The 23,711-nt window shown below is 34.9% G+C and overlaps 2 protein-coding genes across 2 annotated transcripts; one reads left to right on the top strand and one right to left on the bottom strand.

The window, feature by feature from the left end:
• The first annotated feature begins 888 nt into the window (after positions 1–888).
• Positions 889–5,106, top strand: LOC139897143 (BTB/POZ domain-containing protein POB1-like). Its single transcript, XM_071879800.1, has 6 exons — positions 889–1,251; positions 2,821–2,943; positions 3,100–3,212; positions 3,428–3,491; positions 3,590–3,869; positions 4,148–5,106. Exons 1-6 carry the CDS (start codon positions 999–1,001, stop codon positions 4,959–4,961), a joined length of 1,647 nt encoding a protein of 548 aa, XP_071735901.1. The 5' UTR covers positions 889–998; the 3' UTR covers positions 4,962–5,106.
• Positions 5,107–5,954: 848 nt separating this feature from the next.
• LOC139897142 (putative RING-H2 finger protein ATL21A) lies at positions 5,955–8,125 on the bottom strand. Its single transcript, XM_071879799.1, has 2 exons — positions 7,264–8,125; positions 5,955–6,483 (listed from the first exon to the last, which is right to left on the bottom strand). Exons 1-2 carry the CDS (start codon positions 7,946–7,948, stop codon positions 6,053–6,055), a joined length of 1,116 nt encoding a protein of 371 aa, XP_071735900.1. The 5' UTR covers positions 7,949–8,125; the 3' UTR covers positions 5,955–6,052.
• Positions 8,126–23,711: the final 15,586 nt, after the last annotated feature.

Genomic DNA, 23,711 nt, shown 5'->3' with positions numbered 1-23,711 from the left:
ATAACAGGAACATGGATTCATGAATTTGAAATTTAGCCACAAACGGGAAATTTACAACAAAACAACTATCAATGATCATCGACGAACAGCTTTTTTGCATTAATTCAAGTGAAGAAACGCTTATAAATCATCTCGTCCTGTCAAAAGTGCAGATTTTCATATGGAGGATATTAAAAAGACAGATTCCGGTTCATACCGAACTTGATAAAAGAGGTATCGATCTAGACTCCATTAGATGTTCTTTATGCGATGATGATGTGGAAACAATTGACCACATCTTGTTATTCTGTCGGCATTCCTTGGATATTTGGGAGAAAGTATATAAATAGTGAGGATTGGGGGCGGTTACAAATCTTAGCTTAAACGAAGCCTTTCGTGGGAAATGCAATCGTGCTCTATCCCCTTTAAATTCGAGTATTTGGCAAGCTTTGGAATGGTCATGTGCGTATTCAATATAGAGTATTAGAAACCAAAAAGTCTTCAAAAATCGTTACTGGAATAGTGCGACTATTTTAATGAAATTTTAACTCAAATTGTTCGAATGGATCTCAAACCGAATCAAGAACCGGAAGATGGTATCGCTATCCTGGATCTGGTCTTGTGAAGCTTAATTCGCAAGTCAATTTTCTGTACTTATTCAATCCTAGTTCATAGTTGTACTCTTTGCAACATATTTGAGTTATATCGATGTAATACAGGCTAAGACAATTTTCGTGTATTGGGCTGGCCCCCCTTTGGACCATTTCGTGTTAATAAAATATTGGCCTTTAAAAAAAGATATGTACAGTACAAAAGTTTTTTAAATAACAATTACTGTAGCTGTAGATGTTTCGTATATTTCGCGTGTAAATACAAAACTCTTTTTTATTTTCCGTACGGGCAACAAACTATACGCCTATACCCGTGCTGCTATATCATTTTGTTTCGTTTATTCCTCTTCCTTCTCTAATTAGGGTTTTTCAAATTCCCACAAAATTTTAAAACAAAATCACATACGAATGAGAGATTCAAATTTAGATCTGTTCGATCCTAGAACGGCGGTTATGGACTCCACCTACTCGCCGGAAAACGGTCACGGCCACGGAGACTTTGGTTTTGCGTTTAACGATAGCAATTTCTCCGATCGTCTTCTTCGTATTGAAATCATTTCGGAACCGCCAGAGTCTACAATCGATGGTGACGCTTGTACCAGCTTAGCTGATTGGGCTCGAAATCGAAAACGACGTCGTGAAGATCTTAAAAAAGAAAATGGTCAGTTCTCTCTCTTTTTTTAATTGCTAAAATTTTGTGCATATGACCATATGTTGTAATTATATACATGCATTTTTTATTTTTTTTTATTTTTATTGTTTTGAAAGAATGAGATGAATGAATTTAGGTATAATCTGGTCATATACGCCCTTATCTCTTTTTTTTATTCTTTCTGTAAAAATTTTTAATCCATTAGCTATCCTTATGGTTTGTGAGTAATTTAATCTGAATTATATTGGTGTTGAATTTTCTAATGTTAGGTTAAAGATATAGCTCTGGCTGGAAGTTAGTAGTTTAGAACGTAGTTGAGGTATAAAGATTATCAAGAGCTTTTAGGTGCGGTTTGTTTTTTAAGATTTGTCTGAATATTTGCGGACCATGTCTGTTAAAAAAATGTGATCTGAAGGTCTTTATGCCGAATAATGAAGTTTTTTTTCTGCCTGCAACATAACTTAATTCTGTCTGCATCACTTAGAAGCACATTTCTAAGTCTGCGAGGCTGCCGACTTTATTATGTCTTATGGCTGCTGGCGCGCAGCCATAAGACATAATAAGGTCTGCAGACATAATAAAAACGTCTGCGAGACATTTCTAAGTTTTTTGTTATGTGTGTGAACCATATAATTAGAATAGTAAGATATAAGATATACATTTTCCTTATGTTATTCTTAGAGCATAGCGAATAATTAGGAGAGGCTGCCTTATAAATTCAAATGAAATTAGGAGCAACCATTTATAGCATCTACCTCTAGGGATGGGAGTCTCGCATTATACCTTCTCACGAGTGCAATCATTGTGTGCTTAATTTATTTGCCTTATTAGTTAATTAGTACTCCATCTAAAGTTAGTGTTAACGTTGTCGCAATTCAGGTAGCTAAGTGCCGTAACATTGTGTTGTTCATAGTTCATACAATGACAAGCTGATAATGTGTTCGATTTTGTTTTAATTTCATTTTCATACATTAAACAATTGGTAAAATAATGTTAGGAACTATTATATCACCATTTAAGATTAATTGTCACCAACACCATAACCACTATGGTATATGGAAATGTAATCTTTTCCTGCTTATGTATGAAGTAGTTGCGCAATCATACTTAGTTTACTGATTTACTCTATATTAATAATATTCTGCTTTTGGCATACAGCGTAATCTTATCGAAAGTATTTATGAAGGTCTTATTTTAGATTCTGCCATATCCCTTTATTGATGCCATATAATCATATCATTATCTTGAGCAACTTTCATTTCAAGGTTTAAGGGAAAATCCAATCATTACTGTTCGACTTTTGCAGTTTAACAAAAAGTTGTTGCGGTTTATTGTATATTAAACAGACAACACCTATTTGTGCTATTATATGACATCTGCAATATGTATCTCTATGTTACATCTTTTCCATATATTGTTCTGTTATCTTATTTAGACATTATTAGGGTCTTAACTCTTAAATAGTATGACCCTCTCTAGATGACTGCTCTGCATGTACGTCTGCATAATCTTATATCATATATCTTATGCATGCACGTGTTTATATTGACTTTTAACAATGTATATAAATATTCACAGTTATAGACATAGACATTGGTCTTGTGTATCCAGAGGAACAAGTTCTCAATCAAACTGATGATGGTGTGGGCCCAGAAACTCAGGATGATGAACCTGCTGCAATGATTGAAGAGTCACCAACAGGTATTAATCATCTATTAATTTATGATTCTGGATTATTACTCATATGTTACTAATTTTCACTAATCTCAAATCAAATGTTTACTGTAAATCTATTTGCTTATTGTCATTCTATTTCAAATATCACTACTAATATTGATTGTATTATATCAAATGAAGGTGCAAAGGACAATAATTTAAGCTGGAGCATGGAGTGTTCAACAGTTGTTAGAGTTAAAACATTACATATTAGCTCTCCAATATTAGCTGCAAGAAGTCCATTTTTTTACAAGGTAATGTCACATTGCTAAGGTGGATTTATTTTCTCTATTTTATATATGGATTTTTCTAACGGGCTGTCATTAAGGAGCATGTACAAAGTGGTTAACGTTGACTTTTACATGGCGGTTATTAAAAAGTACAAGTGTTTTTGGCACCTTAGTTAGAAAAATCCTTTATTCTATTAGTAATTAATAATACTAAGTTTGCTCGTATACTTTTCATGCAGCTCTTTTCAAATGGAATGAGGGAGTCAGAACAGCGCCATGTAAACTTGCGAATTAACGCTTCAGGTTTGTTAATCATTTTGAGTCTTACATCGTAACATTGATCTATTTACGAATAATTCTTTATTAATCATTTATTTTGTGTTTATTTTTTTTTTTAACAGAGGAAGCTGCCCTAATGGACCTGTTGAACTTTATATACAGCAATACCTTGTCTGCAACTACTGCTCCTGCTCTGCTCGATGTACTAATGGCTGCTGACAAATTTGAGGTTGCTTCGTGCATGAGATACTGCAGCCGATTATTGAGAAATCTGCCTATGACACCTGAATCAGCAATACTTTATCTCGAATTTCCTTCTAGCGTTTTAATGGCTGAAGCCATTCAGCCATTGACTGATGCCGCCAAGCAGTTCCTTGCTGTTCGCTATAAGGATTTAACCAAGTAAGCATCCTCCTTAACACTGTTTCAGAACTCAGATTTACTCGGCTAGTACTCTGAAGTCTGAAAGTACTCGGTCAAACTCAGCCAAACTCGGTCAAACTCAGTCAAACTTGGTCAAAGTCAAACTTGGTCAACATCCGAGTATTCCCTGAGTAGTGATTTTTGCAACCTTGCTTCTTGATCGTTACTGAATATTCTAGAATACCCTTGTTGTAATTTTAAAAGGGAGAACTTTTATATGAAATTAATCAAAAAAATTATTTTGTTATGATTGGCAGGTTTCAAGACGAGGTTCTTAACTTGCCACTGGCTGGGGTGGAGGCTATTTTTTCTAGTGATGATCTCCAGGTGGCTTCTGAGGATGCAGTTTACGACTTTCTCATCAAGTGGGTCCGGATCCAGTACCCTAAATTAGAGGACCGTCGTCTAGTTCTAACGACCCGTCTTGCACGGTTTATCCGTTTCCCTTACATGACATGCAGAAAACTCAGAAAGGTCATGACTTGCGTTGACTTTGACCCCGAATTCGCCCAAAAGGCCGTAATCGAAGCACTATTTTTCAAAGCCGAGACCCCTCACAAACAACGGGCGTATATCAGTGATGAAAGCTCAAATCTTTACCGTCGATTTGTGGAACGGGCCTATAAATATAGGCCCGTTAAGGTGGTTGAATTCGAACAGCCGCATCCGCAGTGTGTGGTGTACTTGGATCTGAAACGTGACGAGTGTGCAAGTTTGTTTCCATCTGGGCGGGTTTATTCCCAAGCGTTTCATTTGGGCGGGCAAGGGTTTTTCTTGTCCGCTCATTGTAACATGGACCAACAAAGCTCGTTTCACTGCTTTGGGCTTTTTTTAGGTATGCAGGAAAAAGGGTCGGTTTCTTTTGCGGTTGATTATGAATTTGCTGCTAGGTCAAAGCCTATGGAAGAGTTCGTCAGCAAATACAAGGGGAACTACACTTTTACAGGTGGAAAGGCTGTTGGGTACCGTAACTTGTTTGGGATTCCATGGACGTCGTTTATTGGGGAAGAAAGTGTTTACTTTATTGATGATGCTTTGCATCTTAGAGCCGAGCTTACAATTAGGCACTGAAACTAACGAGTAATAATTGCTGCTGCTATGAAGGTACAAATGATTTTGTTATAGAAGTGGTAGTAACTTAACTGATAATGCTGATATGAAAACTGAATGATGAAATGTAAATTGTGATCATGAATTTAGGAATTTTATTGTCTCTTACTTGGTAATGTCAGCTTGAGGTTATGATATATGAGATTATTATGACTTGACGGTAAAGTCGTTTTTGTTGCGAATGACATTGTTTATTTCAACTCTCAACGTGATGGAAACCATCCGTATTGTATTAAGAATGCTAGGCTCCAGTTTTAAATAAGAAACTTTGAAATTAAAAAGTGGAGGGTTGGTTTAGTGAACAGTTATGTAATAGGAAGAATGAATAAAATAAAAATAAAATAGAAATTGTCAAAAACCAATCCGTTCAAGATTTCGAGAGTGGAACTTCGATGCAACATCAAGTGGAACTTTGGTGGGGTAATTACAATTTCAGCGTCTCAAGGTGAAACTTTTTTTATGGAACTTTGGTGACAACTCGTACTCCAGGTGCTTTTATGTCTCAAAACAACAACAAAATTCAATACCACATAAGTGGTCTATGGGGAGGTAAGATGTAGACCATCCTTCATCTATCCGAGAATAAAAACAAGTCATTTCTCCACCCAGAGTGAAAACACTCTCAAAAGTAGAGAACGTCATCCATCTCTCTATTCGACGGATAGAGAGATTACTTTCGAATGGACCTCTGGCCAATTTATAATAAAATTAAAAATAAAATTGAAACGCTATGAAAATGGTAAAATCAAATTTCTATGGGTTTTAAGTCGTGTCTGAATTTTTTTTTATACTTTAAGAGTTAGTCAAGTCGTCAATAAATCGATGCTGGCTGTCGAATCAATAACTGAGCCGTATTATTAGTTGTCTATAACAAGCTGACTTTATAAAAGTCAACTTTTATTCCTGCTTGTCTATTCTTTCAAACTAACATAATTATGAATGGTAATTTATACGTTATTGTTCAAATTGTATATAAATTTACATAACTATAATCTAATATATGGTTTATACAACTATGTTTGGTATTCACAATAAGAACAACAAATAAAATGCTATGATTCGATATGAACAACAGCAAGCGAATTCCTGCAAATCGGACAAGTACCATTCTTCTTAAGCCAGTCATCGATACAGTCCACATGAAAGCAATGTTGACACTCGGGTATACACCTCACCGTTTCCTTGACGTTGTAATCTGATAAGCATATAGGACATGCTGCATCATCAGCGTGTCCCGGGAGACGCTTACTATCATCAAGAACGACTTTTGTGTAGGACTCGATGGTGGCTTGGTCTAGACCAACGACCCTTGATGGTTCAACCGTGTCTTCTGGGGTTGCAGTGGTGATGGTGCTGATCATGTGTTGCTCTCGACGAAATCGTAAACACGTGAAACATGCGATCACAAGGGAGGCTGTCATGGCTGGTATAGCCATGGCAAAAGCCAAGATTCTGAATATACTAGAAGATCCGTTCGAAGCACCTGAAAATATTAAAGGGGCCTTTAGTTAAGTTGCAAATAAATTTCTTTTGTCTTCTCAGTATATTTTTCTAAAGAAACTAGAAACCATGTTCTGTTTTATGATTTCAAAATGAGTTTTATTAAGAAAACAGAAATATCAACTTATCGTTTTATTACCATTTTCTATCAGAGGAAATAAAAGGGCAACCAAGGAGTTAATAGTTCAGTGGTACTCGTCACCTAAGAAGCTAGTGCCCATGTTTGGAAGTCTTTGCTAATACACGAGCACGTTCTTTTCGCTTGCATATTGAGAATTTACAACTCCTTTTGACTCTCGGGTCTTCAAGCTATCGACCTTTCACTCATGGGGTATTCAATGGAGTGAGTTTGGTGGGTTGCCAAAGACAACTAAAGGAGTACTGATTTCTTTGAAAACTAATTTTGAGAAAATAGAAATGATAGTTTTCGGTAACTGATATTTTTCATATATATTTTTGGAAAATAGCAATGTAAGTATTATTATATGTCATTGTAAATTGTGTTCAATGGGATTATTGTTTTAAAAAAACATCTCAAGCTATCCTAGTACTTCTTCCCAATAGTTCTGATACTCAAACATCACTACTAGGAAGGGGCCCAGAAAAAAAGGGTATTATACCGTTTAGGTTGCGTACATCTAAGTAAAAGTACTTCTTTCCTCGGGCAAGATACGATTAGACCCGAGTAGGGAAAATCTTATCCGTTTGACCTGTTTATAACTGTTTCAGAAAACAAAAACAAATACATATAGAAATGTCTTACTGTCACCAGTATTATTGGATAAACATGTTATTGTTTGTGAGGTGATATCAGCATAACCACATGAACTTCCATTTGCTTCACAACTTTCACAATCAGGTGTACCCCATGTTAGAGTTATATTATCGCTGAGCTGTGACGTCAACCCATCATCATATGATTGATTCACTGGCACACTTAAACGCCCAGAAACCACACAACCACTCTCGTTACTCGTCATTGATGTCGCAAAAGTATTAGAATCAGTAGCCAGTATCAAAAAAGAAGAATTACTAAGGCACCCAATCGGTTTAACACCAAATAAATTTGCATCACTTGGACAACTCAAAAGAGTATAGTTATGATAGTAAGAAGCTGGGAAAGGAGTATTTGAGAGGTTTAATTTTGAAAGCTTAGCAGCAAGACAATTCGAAGGGTCGTAAATTTGTAACGATTGATGACGGTAATCCATATTTCTTACCACAAAGTCCCCAGCACTCGGGAGATTGATGAGTATCGTGTTTTGAAGAACGCAACGTAGATTGAATCCTGGATAGCCACAATTTTCGGGTTGTTGATCGATTAATCTGAAAGGGAAGCGTATTGCGTTGAAATTTTGACCACAGTAAGAAGTTTGACAATCATTTGTTGCTTCTGAAGAAAGAAAAGGAAGTAAGAGGGAGAAAAGGAGAAATTTGTAGACACCCATATACTGATCTATTAGTTAGTTATTTTTAAGGATGATGATATAAGAAACTTGAATGAACAAGAAGAAAATTTGGGTAGGTAAATGGCTATGATTTTAAGGATAATCAAAGTCAACAGTTTAATTTTTGATTGTGAGTTAAGACGGAGTAGGTTAGGGTTGTACGCAAGTGTAATTAAACTGGGTTGTTGTATATAAAATTATAAACCATAATTGAAGTCAATGATAAGTACTTTTGTCATTTGGAAAGTGTCAAGTTCATTTATCCTGATTAGACCAATCCCCTTGATAAGCATTTAATCAGCGCCACATCAGCTTTCTCTCTCCACCTTTATCACCACTTCTTCCCATAACACTCTCATGACATACCATTGCCAACCATGACATACTTCCTCAAATTTTTTAATATATTTATTATTATTATTATTATTATTATTATTATTATTATGGAAAGTGTCAAGTTCATTTATCCTGATTAGACCAATCCCCTTGATAAACATTTAATCAGCGCCACATCAGCTTTCTCTCTCAACCTTTATCACCACTTCTTCCCATAACACTCTCATGACATACCATTGCCAACCATGACATACTTCCTCAAATTTTTTAATATATTTATTATTATTATTATTATTATTATTATTATTATTATTATTATTATTATTATTATGGTGTATTTAGTTTAGACTTTATAATAACAATAACAATTACGAGTATTATATTTAAAATGGGATTCAACTCATTTTAAAGTGTCCGGAACCAATTGCAACCACACATTTATATTCATTTTTTAATTGAAAGTGTACCTAACTCATCTTCTTCCTCAAACACTTATCCCTTTTAACCTCCATTTTTGCATTTTAGTTCTATTTGTAATTACTCAACAATAAATTAATACAATAAATAAAGAAAAAAGGAACACTTGAACGTCCTGACTTATACTCTTGTTCAATCTACAAATACTCATGCTACAAATAACATATTAATACAATAAAAAGGAAAAAGGACCCACATGCTCAAGTTCTCTCCGTCCTCATTTATGCGTATCGATGAAAAATTCCAGGGCGAGCAGGCCGAGGGCGGCACCATTGCCATCGGCGCCCTCCCACGAAGTTGTTGATGACATTCCCCATCACTTGCCGATGGGAATAGTCTTAAAAAGTTGTATGTTTCTTTCAAAATTTCATTTTTTTTTCTTGGACAATGCTAAATGTACTTGAAAATGCAGCAAGAACAAAAATGGATAGAAATGTAGCAAGTTGTGAACTTGTGATTACAAAATACTATACATATAATTGATGCTCATAAACTCAAATTCTCAAATTTGAGTCATTTGGGTCAACTTTTCCGATCAACTAGGTCTTGAGAAAAATAAGGGCTAGTAATGTAAATCAAAACTTAAAAAAAAAAGCCCAATAGGTTTTCTTTAACCTTTTGGGTCATACAAAAATATAAAAGAACATATCTAATGGATATCAATTCTCAAAGCTTAATAAATTGAGATATGTCTAATAGTCTTGCGAATAGGTTAAATGAGTCGAACATAACAAGTTTTTTAATCGGCCAAACATTTATGAAAGTATTCACGGTTATATCATTTATTATTTATATTAATTTTTCTTATATATAACAAACAAATAAATAAATTATAATACTAATAACTAAAATAATATAATAAATGTAAAAATCAATGTAAAAGTATATCACTTGTTTGGATCCATTTGACCCATTTGACCCGCGACCTGTTTTCACCTGTTACCCAACCCAACCGATCCATTTGGACCCGTTTAAAAATTTGACCCCGTTGACCCATGATCCATTTCACCTCAGAACTATTTTGACCCATTACCCAAACCGACCCAATCTGACTCGTTTTACAAGAGTGAAAAATACAATAACTATGTGAGCATTAACCGTAGCTAAAAGTAAAATAAAGACAAACAAATAAGTGTTGATCGTTCCCGACCAATTATAAGTAGTCTGAATTTTCCAGACATAAACCAAAAACCTTGTACTCTTCAAAAACTAGACTTTAGTTTCTACTCATCAATTCAAAATCTTTTATAAATGTTATGATGTTACAAAAATCTAATGTATATGATGTACGTATATGGTATTCAAATTAAGAATAACAAATAGAATGCTACGAATTAATATGAACAACAGCAAGCGAATTCCTGCAAATCGGACAAGTTTCATGTTGGAGATATGGAGAACTTTAAACAATTAGAGGGAAGATTCCAAGAAACTCACACGAAGCTTCCACGAAGTTGTTAGGAAACTCACATGTAGCTTCCATGAAGTTGTGAGGAAATTCACATGTAGCTTCCACGAAGCTGTCAGGAAACTCACATGTAGCTTCCATGAAGCTGTCAGGAAACTCACATGAAGCTTCAAGGAATTGTTTTTAGCTTACTCTTTAAACCATTCTATAAATAGACCCTCTTGTAACTCATTGTAAACACACCACAAATATTCAATAAATACATTCTCTAGTTGGTCCGTGGACTAAAGCAATCACAACGATTGCATATAACCACGTTATCTCTTGTGTCGATTTACATTTCTTGCATTTATAATCTTTCGTTCATTAAGTGGGTTAGTAATCTTGTAGAATTACTATCGGTGAGTGATCTTGTTGAATCACTTGCGTTGTTTTGGGTCCTAATATCCTTACAACTGGTATCAGAGCTCAAGGTTTCGACTTTGGGTACGATGGTGGAAGACGGAAAGTTTAGAATCGACCGATTCGATGGAAGAGACTTTGGCTTTTGGAAGATGCAAATTGAAGATTACTTGTATCAAAAGAAGCTACATCAACCTCTGTTAGAGACCAAGCCCGAAAGCATGAGCGATGCCGATTGGACGCTTTTGGATCGTCAAGCTTTGGGTGCGATTCGTCTTTCACTTGCAAAGAACGTTGCATACAACGTTGTGAATGAGAAGACGGCGTTTGCTTGCTTGAAAGAACTCTCTAACATGTATGAGAAACCTACCGCTTCTAATAAGGTTTTTCTCATGCGACAATTTTTCAATACGAAGATGAAGGAAGGTACGAGTGCAACGGATCATATCAACGAGTTCAACAACATCATATCGAGGTTAGCATCGGTAGATATTGTGTTTGATGATGAGTTAAAGGCATTAATCTTGCTTTCATCATTACCGGAAAGTTGGTCGGGTACGGTTACCGCAGTTAGTAGCTCTACGGGAACTACTAAGCTAGCGTTTGAAGGAATAAGGGATTTGATTCTTGGTGAAGATACTCGTAGGAGAAACTCGGGGGAATCGACATCCGGTTCTTTGTTAAGTACCGACAACCATGGTAGGAAATTTGATCGCGGTGAGAAGAAGGGAAGAAAGAAGTCTAAGAAGAGGTATCCATCGAAAGATAGAAGTGAAGCTGTTTGTTGGGGTTGCAATCAAAAAGGACACTTTCAAAGGAATTGTAAAAATGGTCCGGCGAAAGGTGTGAACTTGACCGAGGAAGAAAGTGATGATGCACTTTTATGTAGTGTTGAAAATTCTATGGAGTCTTGGATTTTGGATTCGGGAGCTTCGTTTCATGCTACTCATGTCAAAAGCATGATGAAGAATTTTCGTCCATATCAAGGCAAGGTGAGATTGGCGGACGACAAACAACTCAATATAGAGGGCATTGGAGATGTTGTATTGAAGACTATTCTTGGCTCTAATTGGACCTTGAAAAATGTAAGGTACATTCCTAAATTAAAAAAGAAACTTATTTCGGTTGGTCAATTAGATGATGAAGGTAACGCGGTTACTTTTGAAAACCGCCAATGGAAGGTGGTTAAGGGTAGTTGTATCGTGGCTCGTGGACATAAAAGGGAAACTCTTCATATGGTTGAAGTGTTTGATGAAGACACGGTGGTTGCTATGGTTAATGTTGAGTCTGAATCAACTCTATGGCACCGAAGACTCGGGCATATGAGTGAGAAGGGTATGAAGATGCTTGTTTCGAGTGGGAGATTTTCGGATTTGAAAAAGGTAGAACTTGGGTTTTGCGAATCATGTGTATATGGGAAGCAAAAGAAGGTGACTTTTGGGAAATCGGAGAATGCTCCTAAGTTGGAGAAATTGGAGCTTGTTCATACGGATGTATTTGGTCCAACGAATGTAGAATCACATGGAGGTTCTCGTTATTATGTCACCTTCATTGACGACTCCACTCGAAAGGTATGGGTTTATTTTCTTAAAGCTAAATCCGATGTATTTAATACTTTTGTGAAGTGGAAAGCTATGGTAGAAAATGAGACTAATTTGAAAGTCAAGTGCTTGAAGTCGGATAATGGAGGGGAATATGGTAGTCTTGAGTTTAAAGACCATTGTGCAAAGCTCGGTATTAGAATGTTGAAAACGGTACCGGAGACACCGCAACACAATGGGGTCGCCGGTAAATACGGTGGCTTATTTGATAAATAGGGGACCCTCAACACCGGTGGGTTTCTGAATTCCCGAGGAAGAATGGCAAGGTAAGAAGGTGAGTTATAATCACCTTAGGATCTTTGGGTGTAATGCTTATGTGAAGACCAAAGATGCGAATAGAGACAAGCTTGAAGCTAAGTCAAAGAAGTGTACTTTCATAGGTTACGGGTCGGATGAAATGGGTTATCGTTGTTAGGATAACGAGGCTAGAAAAGTGATTCGTTCTCGTGATGTTATCTTTGATGATGATTCGGTTTATGGCAAACCAGAAACGGGGAGTCCTAAACCGGGTCATGTTACTTTTGACGATGTTTCTATTGATGATCTTGCAGGTTCTAGTGGGAGTACGGGTAACAATGAATTGCCAATTAACGGTGAGACGTCAAAAAATGCTAATGATGGAAATGATTCGGAAAGCGGTGATGATTCCGAACATAGTGCGAGTTCTAGTGATGAGGAGGACACAAATGAAACCGGTCCAATCATTTCGGTTGCTCCTACACTAAGACGCTCGACTAGAGTGCCCAAACCTAATCCTAGGTATTCTCCATCAGCAAACTACTTGCTCTATACCGAGAATGGTGAACCCGAAAGTTACTTTGAGGCAAGGAAGACAAAAGAATCCATACAATGGGAGCTTGCCATGAAAGAAGAGATGGGGTCACTTGAGAAGAATAAAACTTGGTCACTAGTGAAGTTACCTCATGATAAAAGGGCGTTGCAAAGTAAATGGGTGTATCGAATCAAGAATGAGTTGGATGGCAAGAAAAGGTACAAGGCTCGTTTGGTGGTTAAAGGCTTTCAACAAAAGAAAGGAGTTGACTACCAAGAGATATTTTCACCGGTGGTGAAAATGACTACTATTCGTTTGGTACTTTCTATGGTTGCATCCGAAGACTTACATCTAGAGCAACTAGATGTGAAGACCGCATTCTTGCATGGTGATCTTGTTGAAGAGATCTACATGAGGCAACCCGAGGGCTTTGAGGTAAAGGGTAAAGAGAAGTGGGTTTGTAAGCTAAAGAAAAGTTTGTATGGATTGAAGCAAGCACCTCGGCAATGGTACTTGAAGTTTGACGAGTTTATGAAGAAGATTGGTTTCTTAAGATGTGAAGCGGATCACTGTTGCTACTTGAAGAAATTCAAGTCTTCTTACATAATCTTATTGTTGTATGTTGATGACATGTTACTTGCAGGTTCCAACATGTCCGAAATCAACAAGTTGAAAGGATTACTTTCCCATGAGTTCGAGATGAAAGATCTTGGTGGTGCTAGGTAAATACTTGGCATGAGTATTGTGCGTGATCGTGTGAAGGGTACTCTATACTTGTCTCAATCCAAATATATTGAGAAAGTTGTAGAGAGGTTTAACATGGAAAATTCAAAGGCTCGTTCTATGCCTTTGGGTAGCACGATAAAGCTATCGAAAAGTCAATCACCTAAAATGGAAGAAGACAAAATGGAGATGGAAAAGGTTCCATATGCATCGGCCGTGGGTAGTGTTATGTATGCCATGGTTTGTACAAGACCCGATATTGCTCACGCAGTGGGAGTTGTAAGTCGTTATATGTCTAATCCGGGGAAAGAGCATTGGGAAGCAGTTAAATGGTTACTTCGTTATTTGAAAGATACTTCTAATATAGGATTGTGCTTCTCTAAAAGTAATGTCATACTTAGAGGTTATGCGGATGCTAATTTGGGTGAATGTGACGATTCGGGGAAAAGCACTACGGGTTATGTTTTCACAATAGGGAAGACGGCGGTTAGTTGGATGTCTCGACTACAAAAGATTGTTGCTTTATCAACCACGGAAGCCGAATATATGGCTATTGCAGAAGCTTCTAAAGAGCTTGTTTGGTTGAAAAACTTCTTAGGTGAGTTGGGTAAAAGACAAGACTATTGCGTCTTGTATTGTGATAATCAAAGTGCAATACATCTTGGGAAGAATCCGGTGTTTCATAGTCATACGAAACACATCAAGATAAGGTATCATTTTATTCGACAACATATAAATGATGGTACTTTATTATTGGAGAAAATCCTTATTACGAAGAATCCTGCTGATATGTTTACTAAGGTTGTTACGACAGAGAAATTGAGGTTTTGCATTACCTCAATTGGTCTTCTAATGAATTGATGAGAGAAGACCCCAACTAGAGAATTAGAGAGTTAATGTTTCAATTCTAACAAGTAGTGTTGAAGACCTTGTATCGAAAGTCTGCTCATCCGAAGTATGTGTTGAGTGTGCGTGGCCCAAATGGAGTTTGGCGGTATAATGGTGGTTTAACGTTCTTGGTTAGATCATTGATATTTTGGGTTAACAAAGGTTGGGTTTGTTCAAAGTCTCCAAGTGGGAGATTGTTGGAGATATGGAGAACTTTAAACAATTAGAGGGAAGATTCCAAGAAACTCACACGAAGCTTCCACGAAGTTGTTAGGAAACTCACATGTAGCTTCTACGAAGTTGTTAGGAAACTCACATGTAGCTTCCATGAAGTTGTGAGGAAATTCACATGTCGCTTCCATGAAGCTGTCAGGAAACTCACATGTAGCTTCTATGAAGCTGTCAGAAAACTCACATGAAGCTTCAAGGAATTGTTTTTAGCTTACTCTTTAAACCATTATATAAATAGACCCTCTTGTAACTCATTGTAAACACACCACAAATATTCAATAAATACATTCTCTAGTTGTTTAGTGGACTAAAGCAATCACAACGATTGCATATAACCACGTTATCTCTTGTGTTGATTTACATTTCTTGCATTTATAATCTTTCGTTCATTAAGTGGGTTAGTAATCTTGTAGAATTACTATCGGTGAGTGATCTTGTTGAATCACTTGCATTGTTTTGGGTCCTAATATCCTTACATTCCATTCATCTTAAGCCACTCATCGATACATTCCACACGAAAGCAATGTAGACACTCGTGTATACACCTCACCGTTTCCTTGACGTTGTATTCTAATAAGCATATAGGACATGCTACATCATCATTGTGCCCCGGGAGACGCTTACTTTCACCCAGAACGAATTTTATGTAGGACTCGATGGTCGCTTGTTCTAGACCAACGGCACTTGATGGTTCAACCGGGTGTTCTGTGTTTGCAGTGGTGACGTTGCTTCTCCAGTTGCTGATCACGTGTTCGCCTCGTCGAAATCTTTAACACATGAAACATGTGATCGCAAGGAAGACTGTCATGGCTAGTATAATGGCAAATAATGTTATGGTTCTGGATTCACTTGATCGGGTAGTAGCACCTGAACATCATAACATTTAATTAAGGGGCCTTCAATTGCAATAAATTTTTCTTGTTTTGCCAAAATATATTTTTCTAAAAAAACTAGAAAACTATGCGTTGAGAACAAGGCAAAAATCACAGATTTATCATTTTAGAACACTCCCCATTCCCCCACTGTAAATACGAAAAACGAGCCTAGGGCATCTAATGCGGCAAACCACAAGGCTACGTGGGGGCGTTGTTGGCTTGAGACACACAACACTTTTTCAGACAATCGATTTATGTTAATTTAATTTATTATTATATATTATGTTATTTTATCAAATTTTCACTCAACTTTTAATCACTTTTTTCACATCATATACAAATCTTTTACAACACTACATACAAACCTCATTTTTCACAATACTACCACGTCAACATAATTTCGCCTACAACTACACAACACTTCGTCAACGGTAGGGAATTGTCTTATAATCACAAATCTGTGACACTACAAGAAAAATAACTTTAGCGACCGAGTTGTTTTAGCTGCACTACAAGAAATATAACTTTAGCGACGAAGTTGTTTACACTTTCTGTCATAGAAAATTAAAGGAGCACTTGGCTTTTTTTTTTTTTTTTTTTTTTTTTTTTTAATATGAATATTTGAGAAAAACATAAAAAAATTATTGTTTTTGTAAGTGTTATTGTTAATGTTATGCCGTCTGTCCCGTCGCAAAATAAGTATCTATCTGCATGTTATATTTGTCTCAAATTAATTATTTACCTTAAAAAAATAAGAATAACTATAACTATTAAAATTCTTTAAGCACTAAAATTTACTCTTATTTATAAATTATAACTAATAACTAATATTAGTTGAGAGACCTGCTATTGGTCACAGTGATAGATATTTAAATATCCACCCCTTCAGGGGTAAAGTGGTAACTTGGCGGGTTTTTTTCTTCTTTCCATTCCTTTATTTACAACTAGTTTTATGAGCCTGTGCGTTGCACGATATTTGGATAAATTAGTAGTCGATAATGTTAATATTCATACTTATTAAATACATAATACAATTACAAAAAAAACCCTTTATTACTGATAACATTTGTATTGAAAACATTAATATTGAATGCTAACGCATAGATTATGAGTCCGTCTGTTGAAATCATTTTAAATTCAGTTGACAAATTATCAATAACACACTAAGTATGAGCCCCTAAAAAGTTGTTTTAAAACCGATCGCTAAGAAAAATGTTTTATGTATATCTCTAATTATATATGTTATTAGCACAAACTAATTTCATTATGTAAAAATCTCAAAAGAAGGAGAGTAGACTTACATCTAAATACCTATAAAGATTATCAGATAACCATTTCAACTTTAAGTGACAAACATGAGCCCGTGCGTTTATATAATATTCTACAAATATTATATTAGCGTCATTTTTTAAATATATGAGCAAACTATAAATTAATTTTATATTATATAAAATACCATTCATAAATATTATTATAATGGCAATAAAGAAATATCTATTTTCTAATTTTTATTACAACAAAAAGTATTGTAAATAGTTTTATAACATTGTAAATATTATTAATATAATTATATCTATTGTTATTAATATTAATATAATATAATATTATATTATAATATAATATTTTAGATAATGAAATCAGTATCTATAAATTAAATTAAAATATGTAATCTAATAATTCAATTAATATATGAAAATAACTGATAAACTGACACGTGGTAGAAATAAAGAAGGAGTTGACACGTGGCATGGATTAATTAGAAATTGACATGTATGATTACTATCACGCTCCTTATATATATATATATATATATATATATATATATATATATATATATATATATATATATATATATATATATATATATATAAAATTAATATTTATATTAAATCAAAGTTATCAGTTTAATATTAAATTAAACTTATTATGATAATATCTATATTATAGAACTAATTTGAACCTCACTATAATAATATTTATTGCTTAAAAAAAATAGTTCAAATAGTCTTTAAAATAATTTTATAACAATAATATAATATATAATATTATAAATATAATTATAACATATAATTATAACATATATCATTGTTAATATTAATATAATATTATATTTTAGGTAATAAAATATAAAATATGTATATTAAATTAAATTAGAAAATCTAATAATTCAATTAATAGATAGAAATAACTGATAGACTGACACGTGGCAGGAATAAAGGAGAAGTTGACACTTGGTAAGAATTAATCAGGAGTTGACATGTAGGATTATTTGCACGCGCTTTATATAATGTAATAGATTTTTGTACCTCTATTTATTTTTACCTTCCTTATCACCTCTTTAATTTAGTTAAGTTTAATGAACTAAACAAGTTAACCGTCCGCTAACCGACAAAAATTTTTTTTTATTTTTTTTTACTTTCTAACCCTTCCTTTATTTACAAATTTCACTCATTTTTTACCCTCTTTTTCATCTCTTTAATTTTTTACGCTTAATTAACCGAACAAGTTAACCGCCCATTAACCGATCAAAACCGCATCCTACAATTAGCCGACCAAAATCAGACGCAGCGAAGCGAGGATCTTTTTACTCGTTTGAATCATTTATCATTTACTTTTTTAATAAACAAGTAGGGTGGTCAGCCGCACATTGCGGCTACTACCCCTTTGCTACGTACGAGAAACTTATTGAAAAAAGTATATTTTAATGTTAATGAGGTTAACATGATTAAAAAGAAAATAATCTAACATCTCATACTAATAAGGATTAGGTTCATGAAATAATTATAAAAAATTTGAGGTTTAAAATTGTAAATTTTGGTTGAGGGTTAAATATAAAGAATTTGTTAAAAAAAAAAATACAAATAAAAAGTCGAGGGTTGAAATTATAAATATCACAAGGACTTAAACTGGGTAAAAAGAAAAAAGGAAGGGGTCAAAGTGTAAAATCGAGGTTGAAATTTTAAAATCGCGAGGACCTAAACTGGCAAAAAATGAAAGGGAGGGGGGCAAAGTATAATAATTGGGAAGGGGAAAACTAAATTTGCGAGGACTAGAATTAGTCAAAAGAAACTTGAGGGTTTAAAATGTAATAATTTGATTTTTTAAAAATAGGTTTGGAGTGAATAATAAACCAAACCTTCTCGGGCAATCCGAGAGGTTGAAATTGTAAAATTGCGAGGACTTAAACAGGGCAAAAAGAAAAGGGAGGAGGCAAAGTATAATAATTTTGAAGGGGGAAAACTGAAAATTGCGGGGGGCTAGAATTAGATAAAAGAACCTTGAGAGTGTAAAATGTAATTTTTTTTGATTTAAAATAAAATATTTGGAGTGAATAATAAACCAAAACTCCAATGTTGGTTAGTAATCCAATATTAATATTCAAACGTTAAACACTTTGTTTTGATGATGACACCAAATCTTGTGTGCTTACACCAAGGTATAGAACAATACAAGTTCATAAGCCTACACTATCTCTAGTAAACGACCAATACACAAAACTGAAAAGTCAAAAGAGTCATTTGAAAAAACTGAGAGATGCAGGGTTGGGTCCACGGTTGACCGTCAGTCTGACCGTGGATGTTCTGTACCTTTCTTCTTCAAAACAAGGTAAACGGTTGACTCCAACGTCAGCCGTGGGTAGACTGCAATTTCTCACTGTCCGGATTTTTGATCAAAAAATGTTTGACTACTTCGGGGCGTCTATAATTTACAAAACTCGTTAAACATACTTAGAATAGTTGCTCCCTTCATATTCAAATGAGTTTTGGTCACTAAAACACTAATCTTTGTTAATCACACTTAATGACACTTTTAGCTTATGATTAAGATTAAACATTCAAGTATAGCTAAAATTTCTTTTTCAAAGTGTATATTTATAAATCTAAATTAAGAGTAATAAAACTTAAATATGGTCATTAATTCCCAATTAAAGAGATGATCTCCACTTAATTAACCATTAAGCACTAATTATGTGTTTAATAAGAGTTTAGTGTAAACTCTCAAAAGTCTTCACTTAAAAACAAGGTAGTCTAAATTGGAAGCTTGCAAGTAGCCAATAAGAGCACATACTTACAAAACTAGTGTTGTCAAAAGGGTTGAAGACTTGTGACTTGAAGTTTGGAAGCATATGGTTGTCATGGGATCAGAATTCTGTATTTGCCTTAAAAGGAAAGCAATGACACACATCTACTACAAAGTGACCTACCTCTTTCAAGCCAAGGTCAACTTCAAAGAATGTTTCTACGATAAAAGGGGTAATGCAGGTTTTTTTTAGATGTTTTTGGCATCTAATTGCAGCCATATAATAGGGTAAATAGCCAAAGTAAAAGATCTCAAATGGCTACAAAATTCAGAGATCAGAGCTGCACGGTTGACCTACGGTCGACCGTGGGGTGAGCCAAAGACATCCAGGTTTGAATTTCTCTTGCCTATAAAAGCCAAACCTTGGAGCACTTGAAGACTCACCTCTTGCACTTACATTTCCATACATTTACTGATATCATTCAAATCTTATTGTAATAAATTTAGAGTGATTCAAGCAAGGGTGATTGTAAACTTAGTTATGAGTTTACTTGTAAATTATCTTCTTAACGGGATCTAAAAGATAAGTGAGGTTTCACTTAGTGGTAGCATTAGGATATTGTGATAAGAGCATTTGGTGATTGTGAATTCTTTAACGAGACGTAAGGGTTCATAAGTTGCGGCTTATCAAGGAGCTAGTGTTGTATCCGGACACTCCACCGAGTTTGGAGCATCATAGTGAAACTAGCTCTCAATTCGTTAGAATTGAGGAGTGGATTAAGGAAGATTAGTTAACATCTTCCCAAACTACTATAAATCTACGTGTTTGTTCTCTTATCCCTACTTATTTATTATACTTGTTAACAAACTATTCAAACCACACTATAGCAATCTCAAGTTCTAAATCAGAAAAAGTTTTAAAAATTACACTAAGTAACTATTCACCCCTTAGTTACTTACAATTAGTATCAGAGCAGTTGCTCTAAAAGTTTTGCTAAAATTACTATTTTTAAGATAAATATTTAATTTTTGCAAACTTTTGAGTTAAAGATCATGGAAGAAAATTTCGAGAACTTGAGCTATAGTGAAGGTTCCTTTATGCAAAGACCTCCACTACTTGAGAGTGAAGGATTTTGCTATTGGAAACAAAGATTTGAAACATATGTCCGTGCTAAAGATATAGATGTTTGGAACATTATTACTAAGGGCGATTATGTCCCATTCACACTAAGTGAGGATATGAAAACTAGAATAATTGTGCCCAAGGAAAATTAGTCCAAAGAACATAAAACGGATGTAGGGAAAAACTACCAAGCTAAACTAGTCATATTTAATGCTTTGCCTATAAAAGAATATGAAAGAGTCTTTATGCTTAAAAATTCAAAGGAAATATGAGATAGTTTAATAGTTACTCATCAAGGGAATACACAAGTCATTGAAAATAAAATTGAACTACTAGTTCTCAATATGAACAATTTGTTATATTGGATGATGAGAAAATTGATATTGTTTATTGATATCACTCCATTTATATATGTTTTATCTCGCGATATCTACCTCACTTTGCTCGGGTTATGATTATCTTGGAGACTATTTTATGTACTATTGAGCTAAATGGTTATTTGGGGACTAAGGACTTGATTTGGTGTAAAATTGACCAAATCTTGGGCAAAAGTGGCTAAGAAAATGGAAAGTACAGAATCAGCTTCAAAAGCGCCGCTCCTCATTCAAGAGCGCCGCTCCTATGAGCCAAAAGCGCTGCACCAACTGCAAAAATGATGTTCTCATGCACATTTCAGCTCCATTTTCCATCAAGTGTGAGCAAAAGTGCCGTTCCTATAGCCAGAAGTGCCACTTCTATCCAGCAAAAGCGTCGCTCCTACAACAAAAGCGTCGCCCCTGATTTGAACCAAAAGCGGTAGTCCTGATCAAAAGAGCCGCTCCTCATTAAAGCCAAAAGCGCCGCTCCTGAGCCAAAAGCGGCGCTCCTGTCGCTGTTTCAGCCCATATTTTCAGCAGTATAAAAGGAACGAGATTAGGTCATTTTTCATATACATCTTTAGAGAGCAGCTGCTTTAGGTCCGAATTTCACACGCAAAACCCTAATTTCATCATCCATTGGTGTTTAAGGGTGGATTCATGGAAGCTAGCTCAAGATCCATCATTGTTTAGCTTAGATCTTCATCTTCTTTACATTTTGGGTTGTAATCTTCACTTTACTTCACACACTTTGCATTGATTACTTGTAATAACTTGAAGATGATGATTGTTTACATTTCTATGCTTATTATTAGTTTGATTTTGGCCATGATTGGCTAAATCTCTTGTGTTCGCTTATCTATGAATCTCTAATGCTAGTGTTTGCCCCAAATCAATTTAATAATGTTGTTTGAATGAATTACATGATCATGTGTTGTTGAGTTAGCTAAAGATCCATTGCTATGAGTTTGTTTTAGGCTTTACTTTGATTACATATGCTGTTTAGCTCTCTTAGTGATTTGAGAAGTGAATCAATGTGTGCTTCAACACCTTGGGTGATCTAGAAAACTAGCTTAGGAATTGCAAGTGATTGTGTTCTTGATCTAGGTTGGTTTTCAATTGGCCTCTAGTCAACATAGTAGTGCCGATTATCTTAAGTGATTTCGATAGTTGGGGGTTTTAAGTGATTTCAACCCAAGTTTAATCTCAATGACCAAATCATGTTTAACTCGATCTTAGGATACAATGCTTATGTGAATTCGCGGAGTGTCATTTGATTTGAGGTTTGGTAGTGATGCTAAACATTTAATAGTTCAACAACTAATGAGATAGCAAAATAGGCAAAACGGGGCAAGCCAAGCATAGAGAGGATTAGATAAGTGAGCACGTCTTAGTTAAATTGTTTTAAGTCTTAATACTTTGCTACTTGTTTCTTGCTACTAGTTTACTTGTTAAATTTAGATTTGTTTAATTGTGCAAGTTTTAGTTGTTAATTAATATCAATCGAAACCTCCCAATCAAACAAACCCTAGGCCAATTGATAGTTTCAAATATCTGACTTACACCGCTCTCTTGGGAGGAACTTGATAAGAATACTTACATTAAAGTGCTATAATAACCGGGTTCTAAGTGCTCGTTAGTTGTGTGTGCTTATTTGTAGCGTTTAAATCATATATAAATTTTGAGGGTAAAAGATGTACGTTGCACACGAAACATCAATACTTTCCTGGCGCCGCTGCCAGGGAGCGGTTAGCCTAGTTGGTTATTTGGTTTAAAATTTTAATTGTTCGATCCTTTCGTAGGGTTTTACCCTTACGGAGGTTACTTTTCGCATTTTGTATATTATTTTTGTTTGGAAAATCGCTTGTGTTTGTGTTGTGATTGAAGGATAGGTGCCTTTGGTGTATAAAAACAAGGTGATAATGCTAAAAATGAACATATATTTTATAGCATTATCCTTCAAGAAAGACAAGCTTTTAGTTGCAATTGTTCTATTTCCAAGTGATATTCGTTTAAATAATCAAAGGTGAAGACAAAAGACAGATTCAACGATTTGAAGACGTAAACGACCAAAAAGATAAAAAGTACAAAGTACAATCTAAGTAGTTCAATTTATTGATGAGAAACGTCTAAAAATTACAAGAGTACAAGCCGCAAAATGCAAAGTACAAGATATTAAATCGTACGAAAGGATGTTTGAACATCCGGAACCGAGACATAAACCGAGCATCAACGCGCAAGTCAACGGACCTAAAATTACAAGTCAACTATGCACATGAATATAATATAATATATATAATTATATATAATTATATATATTGTATATTTATATTTAAATGTGTCGGCAAAACAAGAAGACAAAGCATTGTGAGCTGTCCCAGGAGGCCATGCGATTGCATGGCCATGAAGAAGAAACTCCATGCGATCGTATGGAGTGAAATATCTAGCTAGGTCCTATAAATAGCAATCGAATTCGATGAGTAGTACACACCTTATTCAATCTTATCTCTCACTCTCTCATAATATATTTATATTTATATTTTAATTTTAA

This window comes from Rutidosis leptorrhynchoides, chromosome 3 (assembly GCF_046630445.1).
Source record: "Rutidosis leptorrhynchoides isolate AG116_Rl617_1_P2 chromosome 3, CSIRO_AGI_Rlap_v1, whole genome shotgun sequence".
Classification (NCBI taxonomy): domain Eukaryota; kingdom Viridiplantae; phylum Streptophyta; class Magnoliopsida; order Asterales; family Asteraceae; genus Rutidosis; species Rutidosis leptorrhynchoides.
This window is presented reverse-complemented; position numbering and strand designations above follow the sequence as displayed.